General features: G+C 43.8%; 1 protein-coding gene across 4 annotated transcripts; it reads left to right on the plus strand.

Moving 5' to 3' along the window:
* The first annotated feature begins 721 nt into the window (after positions 1–721).
* Positions 722–21,056, plus strand: LOC110488278 (integrator complex subunit 3). 4 transcript variants are annotated; one of them, XM_036971856.1, is made up of 29 exons: positions 722–1,050; positions 1,759–1,842; positions 2,744–2,827; positions 4,309–4,422; positions 4,567–4,651; positions 4,829–4,895; positions 5,338–5,479; positions 5,777–5,912; positions 6,013–6,110; positions 6,540–6,731; positions 6,970–7,057; positions 7,323–7,402; positions 9,231–9,322; positions 9,589–9,719; positions 10,355–10,483; positions 10,998–11,130; positions 14,307–14,361; positions 14,503–14,606; positions 14,749–14,913; positions 15,243–15,396; positions 17,028–17,096; positions 17,201–17,276; positions 17,416–17,529; positions 18,263–18,311; positions 18,402–18,569; positions 19,191–19,291; positions 19,447–19,519; positions 19,688–19,844; positions 20,096–21,056. In XM_036971856.1, the coding sequence occupies exons 1-29, from the start codon at positions 967–969 to the stop codon at positions 20,171–20,173; spliced, it is 3,102 nt and encodes a 1,033-aa protein (XP_036827751.1). In that variant the 5' UTR covers positions 722–966; the 3' UTR covers positions 20,174–21,056. The 4 variants fall into 4 exon arrangements, with proteins under 4 accessions (XP_036827751.1, XP_036827753.1, XP_036827752.1 ...); XM_036971858.1 differs by having other exon boundaries at positions 10,355–10,477; XM_036971857.1 differs by having other exon boundaries at positions 5,777–5,906.
* The last annotated feature ends 2,552 nt before the right edge of the window (positions 21,057–23,608 follow it).

Here is a 23,608-nt window from a genome sequence, read left to right on the forward strand (position 1 = left end):
TTCCTTATGTTTTCAAAACAGTACCGCAAGCAATGCGTGTTAATGTTTACATCAAGCGTCGGGGCTCTTAACAAAACTCCCCGGTCAGAAGACACTATTGACACTAAAGCATTTAGAGCCTAAGAATGGGGTAGTTAGTTTCCCTGTAGATCAGGGATGGGCAACTTTGATGGGTGTGGTGTGGGTACCTCCCCCCCGCTTGTTCGTTGACATGGGTTGTTGCGCCATCAAGTGGTATAAATATATAGCTAGTAGTTGACCACAAACTTTTCTTGTCACTCACAAAAGCACAACATTTAACTTGGAGTAGCCTATATACCATAGGCAGCTATACCTAATATCAACCACGTTTCCAACGTTTTGCTTAATGAACTGTAAAATGTATTAATTAAAAGGTAATTGGTCTGAATGCTTTTTTTAAATTTAGCATGATAAAGAAGAACAATTATCCAGATTGTTTTTCAATGCACACAATTCAATAACAAAAAATCCGATGAGACTTTTCTGTTCTAGCCTTACAAAGTGACACAAATGTGTTGATATCAATACTCGAAACTATTTATGTTCAAGTTACATCGCTACTCATTTGCCGGTTAACCTCTGCGTTCATTGGTAAACCATTATGTCATTCAAAATAACTAGATCAATGATTGGCTAAAAAAGTGACTACTGCTCCTCCCTTCTACTAGCTCTGTGAAGGAATACTTCCGCTAGGCCACCATGCCCTCCGGAAGTTAGTTTGTTTTATTCGGACACAGTCGAAAGCACTGGAGTGAGAGTGAAAGGTGGCCAAACCAAGTAAAAGAAACACATGTTATCCGACGAAGAGCGTGTAAAGAGAGTCTAAACAACAGTCTAGTGTTAGAGGCGCTCCATTGATACAACAAAATCATTTAGAATTTTCCCCGAACCCCAGTGTCTAACCCCTCAAGTCCTCTGGGGCCAGACGAAGCGAGGCGGGAGGTGATGGAGCCTTCACCGGCAAAGGGGAAACCGCAGGGTCGCCTATTGGTGTCCACGACCCTGGACGCAAAAGATGAGCTTGAGGAGGTAGGTTTACTATATAACATATTATCAATAAGTGTTGCTCTATCATACAAACAGCTGTTCAACCATACAGCACGTAAAAAAACATTCACGAATACAAAGACACGGAACCATTTTACAGAATAGCCTCGCCTGCATGTTGCTAGCTATCATTCAGCAAGGCTAGTTCCTAATTCTGAAATGCATTTACTAGTCTAGCATGTGTAGGTTTGCAGCACGTATTTGTGCTTTGTTGACGTGGGTTTAAACGATGGGGAATCCAGCTGAATTTAACGTAGCATTTAGTATGCTATTTATGTAAACATATGGATGAGACACGAGCCCATGCACATGCGCAAAGGTCATCATACATATGTCAATACAGTACCTTTTCTGACACTACCCTTGTAGTGATTCTTCCCTTTAAAAAAAAATCTATGGCCTAACCTCCACACCAGATGGCTTAGACATTTTCATACAGTATGTAGCCAACTCAATTGACAGAGGCGTCAACACATTCTGTTGTTTGTCTGCTGTTTTTGTGTGTGTGTGTGATTTCTCAGACTTTTTTTTCTCCCATGGGTGTGAGCCTGCTGTGTTGCTTTTTGTGTTTTTTTGTTGTCTGTCTGTATGCCCACATTATGTGACTTCTGAATGATTCGGGCCTATCTACGTTTGTGTGTGTCTATCTGTTTTCGTGGTTAACATAATTTTTTTGTTTTTATCCATCAGCGTTTGGAGAGGTGTGTGGGGATTGTCACTTCGTTGACAAATGGCCTGTCGGAGCGTGAGGCCAACGATGCCATCACAGCTAATGTGAGTCCCTTGCCCTTTCACTAATAGTCCATCACCATGGGATTGGACACTGCATGCTATAATGTGCAGTTGAGATGTGGCTACTTGCATGTTTGTATTGAGCCTCAGGATCTAATTGAATCTTAATAGAATGTGACTATGGTCAGACGAATCAGAGTTGGCCTTGTAATTGATCCTTTCTCGTAAACATTTTTGCAATGCCATTTGTAAATGTGAGTAGTTAAAGGACGTAGTACATATGCTTCATAAGCATATTGAGAAGTGTAGGATTATGTACTGTATGCTACCTGTAGGCTAGGCTTTTATGTTGAATTGAATCGGTTCAAGTGACATGAATCCCTGATATGGCTAAAGCTTCCAATGTCAACACAATGATAAGCAGGTAGATGTTTATTGTCGGGAATCTTGACCCGGAGGCAGAACTGAGCAATTTCCACTAGATGCTACCTACACACTGAAGAAGGCTGCGATGCCAAAACCTCTGCCTACGCTATCCCTGATGCAGTGAAAACATTAAAAAAATGTAAAAAAGGAAGTCTGCTTTATGCAACATCCTTTTGAGTGAAGACAGATGACACCTTTTGTTTGTCTGAATTTACATGTTTTACGCACCAGCCAAGCTTCTGGGAGAGCACATGGTCCGCTTTTGACCAGCTGCAATGTGAAAATGTCTATATGGTCTTATTTAAGGTTAAGGTTAGGGTTAGGCTTTAAGGTTAGTTTTTAAATCATATTTTATGACTTTGTAGCTGTGTCAGATAGTGACCACTCTGCAAAACTGCCACCAGGGCCAGATTCATGACAATAAATGCCAACCTGACCCATTATAATGGAAGCTACAGCCATATCATGGGTAGATTAAGTGGCACGGTAACATTGTCATATTCTCCTCATCCTCCAGGTGTGTAAGGGCCCTCAGCAGCACGAGGAGGTGTGTCTGGGACTCTTCGCTCTGCTGCTCACCGAGCCTCCACAGGCACAGCGGGTAAGGCATTGTTACTATGTTATGCTTATCAGAATTATCATACTTCACATCATTATTATACACATTATCATTTCATATGATCTTTGGGGTTGCCAATTTAGTCTAAGATCTGTACCTTCATTATTGCATTTTCAAAATACCCTGGAATAGCTTTATTGTTCGCCCGGCAGTCAAAAGCCAATTCTGGGAGACTCCGGGTCAAACCAAGAGGGTCGGAAAGCCCTCATGATCATAGCACCATTGATTGCATTCATTATACAGACACCAAACGTTTGAATTAGCTTACATAGTGATTCTTGTGAGTGCACCAAAAATAGTGTGCTGTTATCCACACTTATGCCCAGCATGTAATTCCAACCCTAATACCTCAAATATTTTAGGCTCCCTGATATGAATGGAATTATACACTCTACATACTCCACAACCCAATCTGTACATCACATACGCTGCAAACACTTCACAAACGTTCATGCTATACTCTGAAGCTTCACTGTTCTTGTCAATATTGACACATTTTGCATTTGTGGCTGTCACGCGAACAGAACACACACACACAGTACAGCCACTCATATTTATTACACACACAACACTATAACGGCACACACTGCAGCCTCCAAAACCACTGTGTGTGACCACCAGTATCACACACACTTGATACACATCTCATTTCATCAACCCCCTAACACCGGTATTATAAACACACACCTTCAGACTGTATATGATCAGTATACCTTACACATCAACATTTCCACCGTAAGGTACTATAGAATGGGACAGTTTGGGCCTTTATGAATTACGACTTGGGGAAATCAATAAGAATAATTTCACCATTCTTGAAATAATGTGCCCAAGTCTGGTGTAGTGTTTAGCCCTACATACTCGGGAGCACACATACCCCTGGAGCTTTGGGTATGAATCGTCTCACCCCTTCTTGTCTCTCTTCCTCTGTGTCCGTCTCCCCTCTGCATTCTGACTTTCACTGTCCATAAAACAATCAAATAAAAATAAAAGAATGGTCAACTTCTATAGTATTCCTGTGGCCTCTCTAAATCCTTGTCACCTGAACATGCTTGTCTGGGTGCTCAGTTTAATTGAATCCACGTTACACTATTTATGCAGTAGGCCCTATTGAGGCACAAACCTGTTAATTATCACACTATGTTGTATGGACACTGTACAGTATGTCCATATGCTGCAAAGCAAATTAGCCTTTGGTTATAATAAAGACTTACATATTCTCTACTTTACTATATTCTACTTAAGCAATAAGTCCTGAGGAGGTGTAGTATATGGCCATATATCACAAACCCCCAAGGTGCCTTATTGCTATTATAACCTGGTTACCAACATAATTGTAAAAAATAAATGTTTTGTCATAACCTTGGTATACGGTCTGATATACCACGGCTGTCAGCCAATCAACATTCAGGGCTCGACCCACCCAGTTTCTAATCTACTGTATTTGACTCTAATCTCCACAGTGCTACAGAGACCTGACCCTGGTGAATAGGGACGGCATGAACGTGATCCTGATCAAGATCAACCAGATCCTCATGGAGAAGTTCCTCAAGCTGCAGGACGTGTGCCGCACACAGGTCAACAGTTTGTCTCCATGTAGAAAAGGCAGAAACCGTTTCCGTGCTCTCAATACAGTTAGCTTTATTGACACAATACACATGTGGATGTTTTCTAATGAGTAAGTGATTGACTAACGATCTCGCCCTTCTCTCTCCCTTCAGTTGGTGTGGTTGGTGAGGGAGCTGGTGAAGAGTGGCGTGATCGGCGCGGACGGCGTCCTCATGACCCTTATGAAGCAGATCGCAGGTCAGTCCATTCACTATGTGTACTGTTGGTTTCACTGCTTTGAGTAGCGTCTTGTTTCACCGTTCCTCTCACGTCTAAATTGTGTCAAGACAAAATGGCTTCCTCACCTTTTATCTGTAGTCTCTGTGTTGGTTTGCTTGATTGAGCATCTCTGGATTTTTTTGTTCCTGTGTCCAGGAGGAGACATCACCAGTAAGAACCTGTGGCTGGCTGAGAATGTTCTGGACATACTGCTGGATCAAAGGTGTGTTGGAGAGCGATCAACAGGAAACACTCTTTCACTCCAGTATTGTCATGCAATAAAAGTCAAACTGGTTCATAAGGCAAAAAACGTCTCACACACTATTATTATTATTACTATTTTTTAAATATGTCATGCTTTGAAGTAGGCTCACAATACATGAGAAGGGCTTACCAATAACTGCCAGAAGAAGTTATTTCTGTTGAGTGCTCCAACTCCTTTCTGGCTCATATTAGTACTGTGGGAGTTTTTACTTAGTATGCTCTTCTCGTGATTTTTGTCATTGTTGTTAAGCACCCCTCCTTTCCTTGGTTTGCTGAAGCATGAAGGACCGCCTGAACTCTAGGTTTATAACACACTCACACTTTTGGACTCGTTTGGTTTAGCGCACAACAGTCTCTCTACAAGAACTACAATTGTCTCTTGTCTCTTCGTCGTCTCTCAGGGAGTGGGTTCTGAAGAGTGGCATGCTGATAGCCATGTCCGTGTACACCTATCTGCGCCTCATCGTGGACCACGGCACCCCGGCACTGCTGGTCCTCAGACAGAAGGAGGTTGACTTGTGTATCGGCCTGCTCCGAGAGAAGGTGAGGGAGGAGAGGAATGAAGGAGGGAATGATGTAATGGCATACGCGAGGTAAGGAGAAGAGCGATATAGTGAGTAATGGAATGAAGGAGGAGTAGATTTGGAGCGAAGATGCGTATGGAGTCTTGAGGACAGATGAGAAAGAAGATTTGTGTCGTATCGTATATGCCCAAGAACACAGACAAACTTATTTTACTGTATCTAGGTTTGACAATGGGGAATTTCCACACAGCAATTCAATAATTTAATGTAATGACATATTCCCCTCTTTCTCTCTCCTCCCCTCATCCCTGTCTAGTTTATGGAGTGTTTTATCATTGGGAGAGACCTGGTGCGTCTGCTGCAGATCGTGGCCCGGATCCCAGAGATGGAGCTACTGTGGAAAGACCTGCTCCACAACCCCCAGGCCCTCAGCCCTCAGTTCACTGGTAAGGGTAAGAGAGTGTCGTTAAGCAGGGGTGGGTCTGTGTGTGTGTGTGTGTGTGTGTGAGACCCGTGGCTCAGTTCTAACTCTCTCTCTCTCTGGTTCTATAGGTTTGCTGCAGCTCCTGACCGCTCGCACATCCCGCAAGTTCCTGGCTTGTCGCCTCACACCAGACATGGAGACCAAACTGCTCTTCATGACCTCCAGGGTAAACACACACACACACACACACTACAACACATCTCAGGACAGTACACACAAACACACACACGCACTACAACACATCTCAGGACAGTACACACACACGCACTACAACACATCTCAGGACAGTACACACACACTACAACACAGTACACACACTACAACACGGTACACACACTACAACACGGTACACACACACTACAACACATCTCAGGACGGTACACACACACACACACACACACACACTACAACACATCTCATGATGGTACACACACACACTACAACACATCTCAGGACGGTACACACACACACTACAACACGTCTCAGGACGGTACACACACACACACACACACACTCACTACAACACATCTCATGACGGTACACACACAAAGTACATACACATACACATTCCTTTATGCCTATCCTCTCCCTGTAGGTGCGTTTTGGCCAGCAGAAGCGCTACCAGGACTGGTTCCAGAGACAGTACCTGTCCACGGCAGAGAGCCAGTCGCTGCGCTGTGACCTGATTCGCTACATCTGCGGCGTGGTGCACCCATCCAATGAGGTGCTGAGCTCTGACATCCTGCCCCGCTGGGCTATCATTGGCTGGCTGCTCACCACCTGCACGGTAAGGGGCAGGGCAAAGATTGGTTATAGCTTTAAGGCACATTAATGCAAAGATGGGTAATGATTTATTTTATAGTATGCCCAAGATTATTTTCTGTCTAATGTTAATCTAGTAAACAATAAAGCTTTTTGAATTTACCTCGTATTTACAACTATTTACCTGTATTTTACCCATACAGATAATTGTAAAATAGTAATTACATTGAAATATTGAAATGTTTTATTACTTGCGTCTTTAGTCTAACGTGGCGGCCTCGAACGCCAAGCTTGCCCTGTTCTACGACTGGCTCTTCTTCAGCCCAGAGAAGGACAGCATCATGAACATAGGTAAGACGGGGGAACAGAAACCACTACCTGTATCTCTTCGTGTGTAGAGTATTGGGACCAATGTGCTCAGCTAAATGTTTAGAAGTAGGGAAAACATGCGGGTGTTGGGTTAGTGGTATATTAGAATAACGAGTAAACTGGAACAGAGGTTACAGGATGGACACATTTCTGCTATCACCTTCTCTATCCGCCACAGTATGCACTTTTGTCTCTTTCTCTTTTCATGGTTGACCCATCCGTTCTCTCTTCCCCCTCCCTCTTTCAGAGCCGGCCATCTTAGTGATGCACCACTCCATGAAGCCTCATCCAGCCATCACTGCCACTCTCCTGGACTTCATGTGTCGGGTGAGTGGGTGCACACATTACACAACGGAGCTCATTCAGATCACTTAACTGTGGTGAATGTACCACTTTTTTTGCTATTCAAAGTGGAAAAGACGTTATTGACATGTGCTTCATGCTCAATGTGTTAGCGAAGCATTAGAGAGCGAAGAGATGTTTTGACATTTCCTGCCGTATTCACTAGAGGTTGACCGATTCATCGGAATTGCCGATTAATTAGGGCTGATTTCAAGTTTTCATAGAAATCGGTAATCAGCATTTTTGGACACCGATCATGGCCGATTACATTGCGCTCCACGAGGAGACTGCGTGGCAGGCTGACTACCTGTTATGCGAGAGCAGCAAGGAGCCAAGGTGCTAGCTAGCATTCAACTTATCTTATGAAAAAAATCTTAATAACATAATCACTAATTAACTACACATGGTTGATGATATTACTAGTTTATCTAGCTTGTCCTGCGTTGTATATAATCGACGCGGTGCCTGTTAATTTATCATTGAATCACAGCCTACTTCGCCAAATGGGTGATTTAACAAGCGCATTCGCGAAAAAAGCACTGTTGTTGCACCAATGTGTACCTAACCATAAACATCAATTCCTTTCTTAAAATCAATACACAAGTATATATTTTTAAACCTGCATATTTAGTTAATATTGCCTGCTAACATAGGAAAATTGTGTCACTTCTCTTGCGTTCATTGAACTCAGAGTATATGCAACAGTTTGGGCCGCATGGCTCATTGCGACCTAATTTGCCAGAATTTTACGTAATTATGACATAACATTGAAGGTTGTGCAATGTAACAGCAATATTTAGACTTGGATGCCACCCATTAGATAAAATACAGAACGGTTCCATATTTCACTGACAGAATAAATGTTTTGTTTTCAAAATGATAGTTTACGGATTTGACCATATTAATGACCTACGGCTCGTATTTCTGTGTGTTTTATTATATTATAATTAAGAATATGATTTGATAGAGCAGTCTGACTGAGCGGTAGTAGGCAGCAGCAGGCTCGTAAGCATTCATTCAAACAGCACTTTCCTGCGTTTGACAGCAGCTCTTCGCAATGCTTCAAGCATTGTGCTGTTTATGACTTCAAGCCTATCAACTCACGAGATTAGACTGGCAATACTAAAGTACCTATTAGAACATCCAATAGTCAAAGGTATAGGAAATACAAATGGTATAGAGAGAAATAGTCCTATAATAACTACAACCTAAAACGTCTTACCTGGGAATATTGAAGACTCATGTTAAAAGGAACCACCAGCTTACATATGTTCTCATGCTCTGAGCAAGGAACTTAAACGTTAGCTTTTTTACATGGCACATATTGCACTTTTACTTTCTTCTCCAACACTTTGTTTTTGCATTATTTAAACCAAATTGAACATGTTTCATTATTTATTTGAGACTAAATAGATTTGATTGATGTATTATATTAAGTTAAAATAAGTGTTCATTCAGTATTGTTGTAATTGTCATTATTACAAATATATATGTAAAAATCGTCCGTTTAATCGGTATCGTCCTTTTTTTGGTCCTCCAATAATCGGTATCGGCGTTGAAAAATCAGAATCGGTTGACCTCTAGTATTCACCCGTTTTGTCTGTCTTGGGAAGCGAATGGTACATTTACAGCAGTGAGGAAGTTTAATGATACCTTGCATTGGTGTTAGTTGTGCCATGCTTTAGAGAAGTTGTGGTATTTTGGCGTTCGCGCAGATGCTTGACTCATCTAATTTATTTTTTGACTCTCTCTTGCCTTCAACTGATCCTACTCTGTTTTGCTCTCTTCCCCCCCTCCTCTTTCTCCCTCACAGATCATCCCTCACTTTTTCCCCCCTCTGGAGGGGCAGGTGCGGCAGGGTGTCTTCAACTCTCTCACCTTCATCATGGAGAAAAGAGTGCTGGCGTGAGTCATTCTCTCTCACTCGCACACATTCATGCACCCACCACCACCAGCCATCATGGGATATATTTGACCTTGGACACAGTTGTACATAAAAAGAAAAAACATATATATTAACATATATATTTAAATTGAACCTCTGCAGATTTTACACTTTTGATCAAGTGATTTTGGTATCATCAGTGATTTGATTTTCTTACATTTTATGTCAGTGAATCTTTATCGCCCTTATTTTAACCCCCTAATCGGTCTGTATTTTCCTCCCTCAGTCATCTAGCTCCTCTGTTTGACAACCCCAAACTGGATCGGGAGCTGCGCTCCATGCTGAGGGAACGCTTCGCAGAGTTCTGCAGTTCCCCCTCACCCCCTACTGAGGGAAGGGATGAAGGTGCAAATGAAAGTAATTCAACTTTTATTTGTTAACATGAATGAATGAATGAACACTGTTGGTGGTCCTTGAAGATGAATTTCTTTACAAGGCTCACTACAGTTACTCACATGCAAAAGAAACATCCCTTCTCTTCAACCATCCTCCCCCAGAAATGCACAATAACACCCAAAGACATTTGATGGAGGGATTTGGAAAGAAGCAACCTTTTTCAATCATGCTTCATGGTATAATGTGTAGAGTTGAAACGAGCCTATTTCGAGTAACAGTGGGGAAACTAGGGAAGCCCTAGTCCAAGAGCAGAGGCTGTTATGTGTCAACTGGAAGGGGCTTGGGATAAACGTGTCGGCTGAATGTTCCATCTAGAAAAGGAACCCTATACTAGAGCATGAAAGTAAAGCGTTTTCAATTCAATACGACTTTATTGAATTGCGTTGAGGTGCAACTAACAGTTAACTTAAATTGTCCCCGCTAAATATTGGATGATTAAATTTCGATTTTGAATTAGGTTAACCAGGAAAATAATATGCAGCTGTTTTAAATGTGTATGCATTACACTGGTATTCCAGTGTTGCCTTTATTTGAGAACCTCCTGTGTTTGCTTGCCTCTACTTTACAATGTCGTCTGATCACCTTCTGCTCCTCAGTGAAAATGGAGGAGTCTGTTTCCTTGGAGATGGACAATCATGTTCTGCTTGACAAGGAGGATGGTTGCTACGACAACACGGAGGCTGCCTTCAGCGACGATGAGGAGGAGGTTAACAACAAGGGTGAGGGTAAGGAAGGACACATGTTATTACTCCACTCAACACAGATACCAGATAATATGTTAGAACCATGTTAACGTTGAACTACACCAGACTCAACACTTAAACGGGTACAATATATTCTGCTGCATTTTACACCAAGTGAGCATTATCTAGCTTGCTCCCAAATCTGTCTGTCCTTGCCAACTCCTGTGGGTGACAATGACCATAGGAGTTGGATAGACAACACAAACAGATCTAGGACCAGACCTATCACTAGCATCATCTCAACTCAGATTATCACCACGTTAGATTTGTTTTGCCTTCGATAGATGAAGCCCTCTTTTAACATAGATGCACCTTAATGCCTTAACACTGAGTTTTATCTTAGATGAAGCCAAATCAGAAACTTGCATTTGAAAAACAATTTCGAAACTCATAATCCAATTCAAAAGACTGGAAACATATTAGGGCCTCACTCTCACTCTGCTTCGTACTCATCCACATCAAGTCATTGGCTGACCTCTCATTTTGGTTATTACAGGCAATAAAAAGCGGGAGTTCAGATTCCACCCAATCAAAGAGGCCGTTATTGAGGAGCCCGCTGACATCACTCCCTACGTGGATCAGTTGGACGACACAATGAAGGAGAAGGTGTTGCAGTTACAGAAAGGAAGGTTAGTAGAGTGGATGTGACTGGACTCTCACATCGGGACATTTATTTGTCTAACAAACAACAACAACAAATTCAATTAGCCTTATTGGCATAAGACATATGCCAAAGCCAACATCGGTGAACGTGACAAAAGTTGGAGAAGGCCCTAAAAATGGTCAAAGACCCCAGCCACCCCAGTCGTAGACTGTTCTCTCTACCCCGCCATGGCAAGCGGTACCGGAGTGCCAAGTCTAGGACAAAAAGGCTTCTCAACAGTTTTTACCCCCAAGCCATAAGACTCCTGAACAGGTAATCAAATGGCTACCTGGACTATTTGCATTGTGTGCCTCCCCCCAACCTCTCTTTTTACGCTGCTGCTACTCTGTTTATCATATATGCATAGTCACTTTAACTATACATTCATGTACATGCTACCTCAATTGGCCCGACCAACCAGTGCTCCCGCACATTGGCCAACCGGGCTATCTGCATTGTGTCCCACCACCCACCATCCCCTCTTTTACACTACTGCTACTCTCTGTTCATCATATATGCATAGTCACTTTAACCATACCTACATGTACAGTGGGGCAAAAAAGTATTTAGTCAGCCACCAATTGTGCAAGTTCTCCCACTTAAAAAGATGAGAGCCTCCCGGGTGGCGCAGTGGTTAAGGGCGCTGTACTGCAGCGCCAGCTGTGCCATCAGAGTCCCTGGGTTCGCGCCCAGGCTCTGTCGTAACCGTCCGCGACCGGGAGGTCCGTGGGGCGACGCACAATTGGCCTAGCGTCGTCCGTGTTAGGGAGGGCTTGGTCGGTAGGGATGTCCTTGTCTCATCGCGCACCAGCGACTCCTGTGGCGGGCCGGGCGCAGTGTGCGCTAACCAAGGTTGCCAGGTGCACGGTGTAGCCTCCGACACATTGGTGCGGCTGGCTTCCGGGTTGGATGCGCGCTGTGTTAAGAAGCAGTGCGGCTGGTTGGGTTGTGTATCGGAGGACGCATGACTTTCAACCTTCGTCTCTCCCGAGCCCGTACGGGAGTTGTAGCGATGAGGCAAGATAGTAGCTACTACAACAATTGGATATCACGAAAAAGGGGTAAAAAAAATAATAAATAAAAAATATAAAAAAAGATGAGAGAGGCCTGTAATTTTCATCATTTCACTTCAACTATGACAGACAAAATGAGGGGACAAAATCCAGAAAATCACATTGTAGGATTTTTAATGAATGTATTTGCAAATTATGGTGGAAAATAAGTATTTGGTCAATAATAAAAGTTTATCTCAATACTTTGTTGGCAATGACAGAGGTCAAACGTTTTCTGTAAGTCTTCACAAGGTTTTCACACACTGTTGCTGGTATTTTGGCCCATTCCTCCATGCAGATCTCCTCTAGAGCAGTGATGTTTTGGGGCTGTTGCTGGGCAACACGGACTTTCAACTCCCTCCAAAGATTTTCTATGGGGTTGAGATCTGGAGACTGGCTAGGCCACTCCAGGACCTTGAAATGCTTCTTACGAAGCCACTCATTCGTTGCCCGGGCGGTGTGTTTGGGATCATTGTCATGCTGAAACACCCAGCCGCGTTTCATCTTCAATGCCCTTGCTGATGGAAGGAGGTTTTCACTCAAAATCTCACAATACATGGCCCCATTCATTCTTTCCTTTACATGTATCAGTTGTCCTGGTCCCTTTGCAGAAAAACAGCCACAAAGCATGATGTTTCCACCCCCATGCTTCACAGTAGGTATGGTGTTCTTTGGATGCAACTCAGCATTATTTGTCCTCCAAACACGAGTTGAGTTTTTACCAAAAAGTTATATTTTGGTTTCATCTGAACATATGACATTCTCCCAATCTTCTTCTGGATCATCCAAATGCTCTCTAGCAAACTTCAGACGGGTAAGCAGGGGGACACGTCTGGCACTGCAGGATTTGAGTCCCTGGCGGCGTAGTGTGTTACTGAGGGTAGGCTTTGTTACTTTGGTCCCAGCTCTCTGCAGGTCATTCACTAGGTCCCCCCGTGTGGTTCTGGGATTTTTTGTGATCATTTTGATCTTGCGTGGAGCCCCAGATCGAGGGAGATTATCAGTGGTCTTGTATGTCTTCCATTCCCTAATAATTGCTCCCACAGTTGATTTCTTCAAACCAAGCTGCTTACCGCAGGTTCAGTCTTCCCAGCCTGGTGCAGGTCTACAATTTTGTTTCTGGTGTCCTTTGACAGCTCTTTGGTCTTGGCCATAGTGGAGTTTGGAGTGTGACTGTTTGAGGTTGTGGACAGGTGTCTTTTATACTGATAACAAGTTCAAACAGGTGCCATTAATGCAGGTAACGAGTGGAGGACAGAGGAGCCTCTTAAAGAAGAAGTTACAGGTCTGTGAGAGACAGAAATCTTGCTTGTTTGTAGGTGACCAAATACTTATTTTCCACCATAATTTGCAAATAAATTCATTAAAAATCCTACAATGTGATTTTCTGGATTTTTTTTCCTCATTTTGTCTGTCATAGTTGAAGTGTACCTATGATGAAAATTACAGGCCTCTCTCATCTTTTTTATATTTTTTACAGGCCTCTCTCATATTTTTAAGTAGGAGAACTTGCACAATTGGTGGCTGACTAAATACCTTTTTGCCCCACTGTACATACTACCTCAATCAGCCTGACTAACCGGTGTCTGTATGTAGCCTCGCTACTGTTATAGCCTCGCTACTGTATATAGCCTGTATTTTTACTGTTGTTTTATTTATTTACTTACCTATTGTTCACCTAATACCTTTTTTGCACTATTGGTTAGAGCCTGTAAGTAAGCATTTCACTGTAAGGTCTACCTACACCCGTTGTATTTGGCGCACGTGACAAATAAACTTTGATTTGATTTGATCGCTGCTTTACCCATTTCACAGTGGTAACATGTAGATCTGTAAGGATTGGAGAGATGTTGACAATAATGCCATTAGCTCCGCTCCTCTGTCTAGTTCACGAGTAGGTTGGTTGCTTTTGGCCATTTTGCTTCCTTTGATTTGGAGAGCCACTTTCATACTTCATCTCTCAGCCTCCCCCTAATCACTCACCCATTCACTCCCATTGCTGTCAATTGTTCTCATTGCTGATTGCAACAACATTGCTGATTGCAGCAGTGGAAATCTTAATCGAAATGGGCTCTTCAATAATTATTTCCTTTCCCCATCTCTCCAACAGTGACACAGAGGCACATTGTGAAGTCATGCAGGAGATAGTGGACCTGGTCCTGGAGGTGAGTCAGTAAGAAAATATGCCACAGTGGTGAAATACAGATATTCATTTGGGTAATCGTATATCTTGTGGGGGAAATGGGAATTCTCTGTGGTTTATTGATGTCCCCTTTCTGACCCTCGTCTCACTTGCTCTCTCTCAGGAGGACTTTGACTCAGAGCAGATGTCCACTCTGGCCTCCTGTCTGGCTGAGCTCTTCAAGGGCCACTTCAGAGGAGACGTACTGCCTGACGACATCACAGAAGAGTAAGTTAATGTGCGCCTTCTGATGGCGTCAACATGGCCTGGTTAGGGGGTAAGACGGGACGTCTGTCTGTGCCGTGCATTTGTGTATACATACGAAAAAAGATGAAGTCTATAGAATATTAACTTTGTTGTGTGTTCCCAGGTCGCTGGAGGAGTCTGTGTGTAAGCCTGTGTGCCTGGTGTTCAGGAACCTTTGTCAGATGCAGGAGGACAACAGTGGCTTCTCAGTGCTGCTGGAGATGCTGGCAGAGCTCTACCAGAAACAGCCCAAGATCGGCTATCACCTGCTTTACTACCTCAGGGCCAGGTGAAGGGACTGGGTCCACCACACTGCTTAGCATTGGCAAGGAATGGGAGCCCTTGGTTTCAGGGAGGCTGAGGGAGTAGTGGGTTAGACATTTTGCTGTCCGCTAGAAATTATTGTTACAACCGTCCACTGTTTTAGTTTCTCTTATGCTGCTGGTAACGTTCTTTCTACATTGATAAAGCAGTCAATGGAGACATGAGCCTGGACACATTTTTGCCCTCGCACTGCTCTGTTGGTTTAACATCACTTGATCTAACGTTGTTGTACCATTGTTGCAGCATAGCTGTAACCTAGTTCTAACGTTGTTGTAACATTGTCTCCCACCACAGTAAAGCAGCGATGGGGAAGATGAGTCTGTACGAGTCGTTTGCCCAGGCCACAGCGCTGGGAGACCTGCACACCTGTCTCATGATGGACATGAAGGCCTGCCAGGAGGACGACATCAGGCTGCTCTGCTATCTCACACCATCCATCTACACCGAGGTACACACAAACTTATTCTACGCCGAGGTACACACAAACTTCTTCTATGCCGAGGTACACACAAACTTCTTCTACGTAGAGGTACACACAAACGTCTTCTACGCCGAGGTACACACAAACTTCTTCTACGTAGAGGTACACACAAACGTCTTCTACGCCGAGGAACACACACACTTCTTCTATGCCGAGGTACACACAAACTTCTTCTACATAGAGGTACACACAAACTTCTTCTATGCCGAGGTACACACAAACTTCTTCTACGCCGAGGTACACACAAACTTCTTCTACGCCGAGGTACACACAAACTTCTTCTATGCCGAGGTACACACAAACTTCTTCTATGCCGAGGTACACACAAACTTATTCTATGCCGAGGTACACACAAACTTCTTCTATGCCGAGGTACACATAAACTTCTTCTACGCCGAGGTACACACAAACTTCTTCTATGCCGAGGTACACACAAACTTCTTCTATGCCGAGGTACACACAAACTTCTTCTATGCCGAGGTACACACAAACTTCTTCTACGCCGAGGTACACACAAACTTCTTCTACGCCGAGGTACACACAAACTTCTTCTATGCCGAGGTACACACAAACTTCTTCTATGCCGAGGTACACACAAACTTCTTCTATGCCGAGGTACACACAAACTTCTTCTACGCCGAGGTACACACAAACTTCTTCTATGCCGAGGTACACACAAACACACCATCTACGCCGAGGTACACACAAACTTCTTCTATGCCGAGGTACACACAAACTTCTTCTATGCCGAGGTACACACAAACTTCTTCTATGCCGAGGTACACACAAACTTCTTCTATGCCGAGGTACACACAAACTTCTTCTACGCCGAGGTACACACAAACTTCTTCTACGCCGAGGTACACACAAACTTCTTCTATGCCGAGGTACACACAAACTTCTTCTATGCCGAGGTACACACAAACTTCTTCTATGCCGAGGTACACACAAACTTCTTCTACGCCGAGGTACACACAAACTTCTTCTATGCCGAGGTACACACAAACACACCATCTACGCCGAGGTGCGTACACACACAGAGACAACATCTACAGTGCCTTGAGAAAGTATTCACATCCCTTGACTTTTTCCACATTTTGTTGTGTTAGATTGAATTTTAAATTGATTAAATTGAGATGTTGTGTCACTGATCTACACACAATACCCCATAATGTCAAAGTGGAATCATGGTTTTAGAAATGTTTACAAATGAATTACAAATGAAAAGTTGAAATGTTTTGACTCAATAAGTATTCAACCCTTTTGTTATGGCAAGCCTAAATAAGTTCAGGTGTAAAAATATTGTACAATCCAGGTGTGCAACGCTCTTAGAGACTTGTAATCGCTGCCAAAGGTGATTTTTAACATGTATTGACTCGGGTTTGAATACTTATCTAATCACGATATAGTAGTGTTTTATTTTCCATTAATAAAAATGTACAATGTTAGGATTTTTTCTCCACTGTATGTAGATTGTTGACAAAAAATGACATCCATTTTAGTCCTACTTTGTAACACAACAAAATGTGGGAAAGGTCAAGGGGTGTGAGTACTGAAGGCACTGTTACACTGTTTATATCTCCCTCCTCTCTCTGTAGTTCCCAGATGAGACATTGCGCAGTGGAGAGCTACTCAACATGATTGTAGCAGTCATCGATTCAACACAGGTAATTTAACCACACACACACACACAAAAATATACAATACTGCATAGTATTTTTCTCCTTCAATCCTCCCATTCCACCCCCCCAACTATTTTGTTCTCTTTCAGCTTCAGGAGCTGATGTGTCACGTGATGATTGGCAATCTGGTGATGTTCCGCAAGGACTCTGTCCTCAATATCCTCAGTGAGTCACATATAACGTCAGACACACACACACACACACACACCAAAAACACACACAGACATAGAAAAACAGATTCATAGTGCATGTGTATGAACTGTGTGCTTGTCTCACTGTATGAAATATTGTCTCTGTCCTACAGTCCAGTCTCTGGAATGGGAGACGTTTGAGCAGTACAGTGCCTGGCAGCTCTTCCTGGCCCACAGTATTCCACTGGAGACCATTATCCCCATCCTGCAGCACCTCAAGTACAAAGGTGAGATACACACAATGGCCTAGATAGACACTGCTCTCCGCTATTAGCTAAATCGCTAAGACTGACCCCTTCAACAGTGCCCTTGTAGTCTTTTGTTTGGTACACATCCCTGCGTCCCCACCGTCACACAATTACTGTTTATGCAATCCAAAAATGTTCCATTATTAGTTGCAATCTGGGTCAGGTGGGTGTCATTTGAAAGCCTATTCTATTGCCAACGTGGCTATCAAAGTTATAAAATATGATCTTAGTGTTAGGCTTTCAAAAGGCAGAGTGTAATTCTGGTGCGCATAGAATTAAGTTGTGACTGCATTCAAGTGCATGTTCCGTGGCTAATTTTCTTCACAAATACAACAAAGGCTCATTCTGTTCAGGACAACCCAGGGTAGAACACATGTCATCCTGTGAATCAAACATAGCGATTGTAAACGTTGATACTGAAAAGTAGCCCATTTGGGGGCGGGAGGGCGCATCTTTTGTACTCAAGTTTACAACGGTTGTCAGTCAAAACACACAGGGCTGGGAAGTGGAGAACCTGTGTTCTGACATCCATGTATAGCATGTTGACTGTACAGCTTCTGCATTATAAATTAGGCTCTCTCAATTACAAAATGTGAATATTTGGGCTGGGTATGCTATTGACCTTCACTAAAATGAGTTAATGGTTCTACACTGTTCTTTCCTGGTATTACCACTGACATAATATTCTTACGTTGTACCTCCTCCTGTCCAGAACACCCAGAAGCACTCTCCTGTTTGCTGTTGCAACTACGCAGGGAAAAGTAAGCTATATTGACAGGTACATACTGTATCTCTGCAAATGAATACAGTGGCATCGGTACTGATCCCTGTGGTGCTCCTTCCCCCTTTAGACCCAGTGGTGAGATGGTGAAGATGGTGCTGAGTCGGCCCTGCCACCCGGAGGACCAGTTCACCACCAGTATCCTGCGCCACTGGGCGGCCAAGCACGACGACGTCCTGGGGGAACATATCAAGGCCCTGCTCATCAAGAACAACAACATGCCACGAAAACGCCAGAGGTGACTACGAGTCCACCACTTTCACTTTTTAAGGAGATGGAGTTTTTACCTTAATCTTAATAGTTTTCTTTTCCTCCAGAGAAGGTCTTTGATGACTTGTTACATCAATCCACTGTTTGGATATTGCTAATGTCGGCATCCAATTGGTTCACGCTTCATAAACGCATAGCTCACACACATACTTCAATTCAACTTATAGCACAACAATATCAGTCCAGAAGATCTGTGTTCGACTCAGTTCTGTCTAAAGATTTTTCATTCTGTTTCCAACGATTTGAAGTCCCAAGTTTTCATACTCGCATTCCATGCATTGTTTACTTCACAGTGCTTTCTGTGTCTCTCGGGGGTAAGAAAAACCATTGATTGGTGTGAAAGTCCGGAAATCTGTAACTGAAGAGACACACGTGGGTTTAAAGGCTTCAGCGTTGTGTTCTAATGGTCCTGTTCATTGAGCTTTTGTTGGTTTTGACTGCACTGCAGATAGCCTGTCTGATCACCCATGGTCTTGATTATTAGTTAAATGCTGGGCTTGAACAAAAGCCTGCACACTGTTGGTGACTGATAGGTTAAAGCCTGGTAACAAGAGTAAGAGGAAAGACTGTTATTGTGTGTGTCTCCCAGTCTGCGTAGCTCCAGCAGTAAACTGGCCCAGCTGACCCTGGAACAGATCCTGGAGCACATGGACAACCTGAGGCTGAACCTCAGCAACACCAAGAACAGCTGTGAGACACACACACACTGTTTTACTATTCTAAAACACACTCATCTGTCCTGCAATAGCAGCAAACTAACACCACATTATACACCAACCTCAGTGTCCCCCAAACACGCCTCTAACCCAGTGAACTCTGACCCTACTCTTTCTGTGGGTCCCCAGTCTTCACACAGACGCCCATTCTGCAGGCACTGCAGCATGTCCAGGCCAGCTGTGACGAGGCCCACAAGATGAGGTGAGACCCCAGACTCTCCCACTGTCCTCGGGGGATCATTTCAAGCTACTATGACTGCGCTGAGATACTCTGTATTTTTATTACACACAGTTTCCTAGGCATGTCTTATAGTGGCTTAACAGTATGACAGGATTGTGAATGTGTCCCTCCTTTCTGTCTCCGTCTCAGATTCAGCGACCTCTTTTCATTGGCCGAGGAGTACGAAGAGCCCTCCTCCAAGCCTCCCAAGTCACGGCGCAAGGCCCCCGCCTCCTCCCCGCGGTCGCGTAAGGGAGCGGTCACCCCTGTGAGCAATGAGGAAGAGAGCGCATCTAGCAGTGCCTCGGTAGGTCTTCCTACGGCAACTTCCTTTTTATATCCTGTTAAGATGAGCCTTACATAGCCCCATACCCTTGTACACTCCAGAACCAGGATTATATTTAGGTTTTGTTAATTGCTAATTAACAGAATAACTATTTTGTGCCTCCCTCAGCTGTCACTATAATTAGTTTTTATTTTAAGCTTTCCTGGTTTCAGAAGCTATTTCTGTCTCCACTTGTTCCTCCAACCTCCTTTTTATTTCCACCCCTACTCCAGGAGGAAGAGGACTCCAAACCCAAAGCCCCCAAGAGGAAGAGGAAAGGCTCATCTGCGGTGGCCTCGGACAGCGACTGACAGCCCCACAACCAACCCGCTCCCACCTGTCATAGTGACATCCCTGTAGACAGGTCCATCAGCCAACCAGCTTCTCCAAACCACTGAGGAAACCCCGACCCCAGAGACACTCAACAAGAGGGGTCGGAGCTCCTCCGCATGGACTCTAGTGCTACTGGCCGGAGCCATGGAGCCACGGAGCCTCACCTCTCACTGGTCATTGGCTGCTTTGTGTCAGTTGGTCTGGCTGGATTGGTCAGGGGGAGCATTCCGAGGGGAAATGCCAGTCGCTGTGGCACAGACTGACAGGAGTACTGTTACGAGAGGGATATCTATATCCTTGAGGAAAGGATTACATGACTAGACTGGATGTTTGGGGGGTAAATGTGTTGCTCTATTGTCACTTAGTTGTCTGCCTATCACACTGCACTTAGAGACATCAGACAAAGCATTTTATAAGCCATGACCATGATGACCGACCAACCAGCAAGACCATCCAGTCCAGGCGATTTTAACAGAGGCACGTGTCAAAGATTTAAGTGATTCCTACCGTTTTTTGGGGGGGGGGGGGGGGGGGGGAGAGGTGCGAGAGTTGTTGAAGTGAGGAGAAAGTCACCTTTGTCCCAATCCCATAGAGAAAAATGTTCCTGCCCCACATCTGAAAAACTCAACATGCCTGTTCACCCTTCATTTCTGATTGGCAAGAAGCGAGACCATGGACACGTTCTCATCGGATCATTTTAACCACAGATGGTTGGACTGTATGCGAGGTCAGAAATAAAAGACTGTATGAATGGAGGAGCCAGATGTAGTTGCTGAACTTTTTAATGGAAATGTCTTTCTACTGAACTATTTTCATAAAAGATCATAACAATTAAAAAAAAAGGGCTACAAAAAAATAGAACCAAGTGGTGGAAACAGTCTTATGTTATGTGTTTGAATGTTGTTTTCACACAAGTCAGTTGTAACACTATCCAGAACAGAGAGACTGTCAGAGTGCTGCAATGAATGAGTAGCCAAGTGTATCGATAGCTATGGCGTTTTATTCTTCTTAGCAGCTCGTCTATTTTAATTGAGTATTATTTTGCTTTTTGGTCATAGTAACATGAATTTGTGCATGTGGGGACTCGACTTTCGCCAGCAGGTGACTGTGCCCCTTCTCTCTGGTCAGTCTCACCGGAGGAAATTAAAGAGAGCAAGGACCGTGAGAGGCGGACCCTCTGCGACTAATGTCATGTTCAAACTGGGGAAATCTCAGACTTCCGTTTTACCTGATCTGTAACCTAATCTCAGAATTCCGACTTCACAAGTGGGGGGGGGGGGGGGTCACAAGTGGGAACTGGGGGGGGGGGGGTCACAAGTGGGAACTGGGGGGGGGGGGGGGGGGGTGTAATACGAGATCCGGGGGGGGGGGCTTTAAACGGTCATCCAACTCGGAAATCTTTCAGGAGCTTTGACTTTCCAACCTGAATGACGTCATGATTAGACCGTTTTCTTTTAATGCACGGTAACAGATGCAGGTACCACCAGTCCAGTCAATTAATGCTCAGCTGTGCTGCACCAACGAAGCTATTTCGTTAAAGATCGAGTTTTGAAATTGTCTGAGAATAACATTGGCAGACCTGGCATTTAGCCAATTTGTTTTGACTGCGAAAGTGATGTTGACTCAAAAGGGTGGTTACCACTGCTTTAACAGATTCAAATCCAAAGAACTAGGAATTTATTGAAATTCATATTTTTTTGTCAAGTAAGAACATTCTTATTTACAAGTTTCTATCAAGTTGTTATTCCTTACGTACGTCAAAGCACACGTTGAGATGAATGTGAATGTACAAGATTGAAACATTTACTGAAGTGATAATGCCTGGGAAGCCAGTGTTTGGAGGATGTATTGGCACGGGTGTTGTAAGGCCCCGTGAGTCGAAGTCGAGACTGAGAAATGCTGCCTGCCTCATCCCAACTCCTACGCATTCATTACAATGGGACAGTTGGAGATTGTTACGCACGCCTCTGAAGAGGGAACGCAACACCCTGCTTCAACTCAACTCTCCGTGAAGCGAAAGAGGTATGGACTGTAGGTGTGAGTAAGGATGACAAAAGGAAGAGAATTGACCATTTTCTAGGAATTTATTCCGTCACACGGTAATATGGGGGAAAAGGCTGGACGGAACCAAAGCAAAGAAAGTAAATATCAAAGCCCCCTCGCCTACCTGCCACTAATGGTCCACCCAGGTCTTACCTAGTGTGCCTAGACAGTGAATGTACTATGGGTATATGTATGCCCGCTGGCCTCTTGCCTAAGCACTCCCTAGGTGCCTTCCCCTTACCCCCTGGGAACAAATGAAGCAGAATATTATTAACAATGTCACAAACACACTGAGAAACATCAAATAGGCTCTGACTGAGCAACAAACTCACACAGAACATACCAAAGCTGCACCCATCTACAACTAACATAGTACATACCAACTGCCTGAGAACCAACCAACATATGTTATAACCCTCAGCCTCCTCTCTCAGCAATCATCTTTCTTCTGAACCGAACACTGGCATTTATATAGCTTCAGAAGGAATGGGTAATTGGCGACGAGGGGTTGGGTCAGCTCCAATTAGCCATGGAGTCGACCAATCAGCTGCTTGGGGGATTTCAGGAAGCCATCCTAAAACACATAATAAACCACAACCCAGAAACTGGGGAACGTAACAGAGATCGAATTTGAATATTGAAACAGATCTCTGCTGTTGAAAACTAATTGTTAGTCTTAAAGAAATGTGAGATGTCTAGATACTTCTTAGAGCGGAGATCAAGATTATATCTTCCCTGCCTGGGCGGATGAGACAGTGGATTGCACAGTCAGATGGAACAGAGTAAATAGGCATTTTAACATTGTACGTTTAGCTGGTGGATACTTGTGGAATATACTGTACACCGGCTGTGATGCGCGTATAACCAATTAGCATTCAGGATTGGACCCACCCCGTTATATGATATACTAAAGATCACATCTTAAATCACAAAATGCAATAATTGCACAGGCTTAAAAGAACATAATGAAGCATATCTCTAGTAAGACAACATCAATCACAATTTGCACAGAGTAGAGCTATCTTTATATTTCCAAAACCCAGGACAGAGGGTCTTAGTGAATGTTGTCTGGCCTCTGGAGGAGAGGCATTGTTTCAGAGATTCTGTAGGAGAACAGAGAACCGGCTATGTGATCAGGTCCTACTCTAGAAGACCAAGGGCCATGATACTTTCATCTCAACAGTAGTGTGTCTGAAACAATAACCACCTTGATGACAGTGGAAACTCCAGGAGGTGTCATTGCATCCTATTACTGAATCATTACCCCCTGTTTTTCTGATGCCTTCATATGAGACTGCTATATACACCCGGCCCACTCTTCTCTACCTCTGTAACAGCTTCCACCTTTGTCACCAGAGAGCGGTTTTCAT

This window comes from Oncorhynchus mykiss, chromosome 32 (assembly GCF_013265735.2).
Source record: "Oncorhynchus mykiss isolate Arlee chromosome 32, USDA_OmykA_1.1, whole genome shotgun sequence".
Lineage (NCBI taxonomy): Eukaryota > Metazoa > Chordata > Actinopteri > Salmoniformes > Salmonidae > Oncorhynchus > Oncorhynchus mykiss.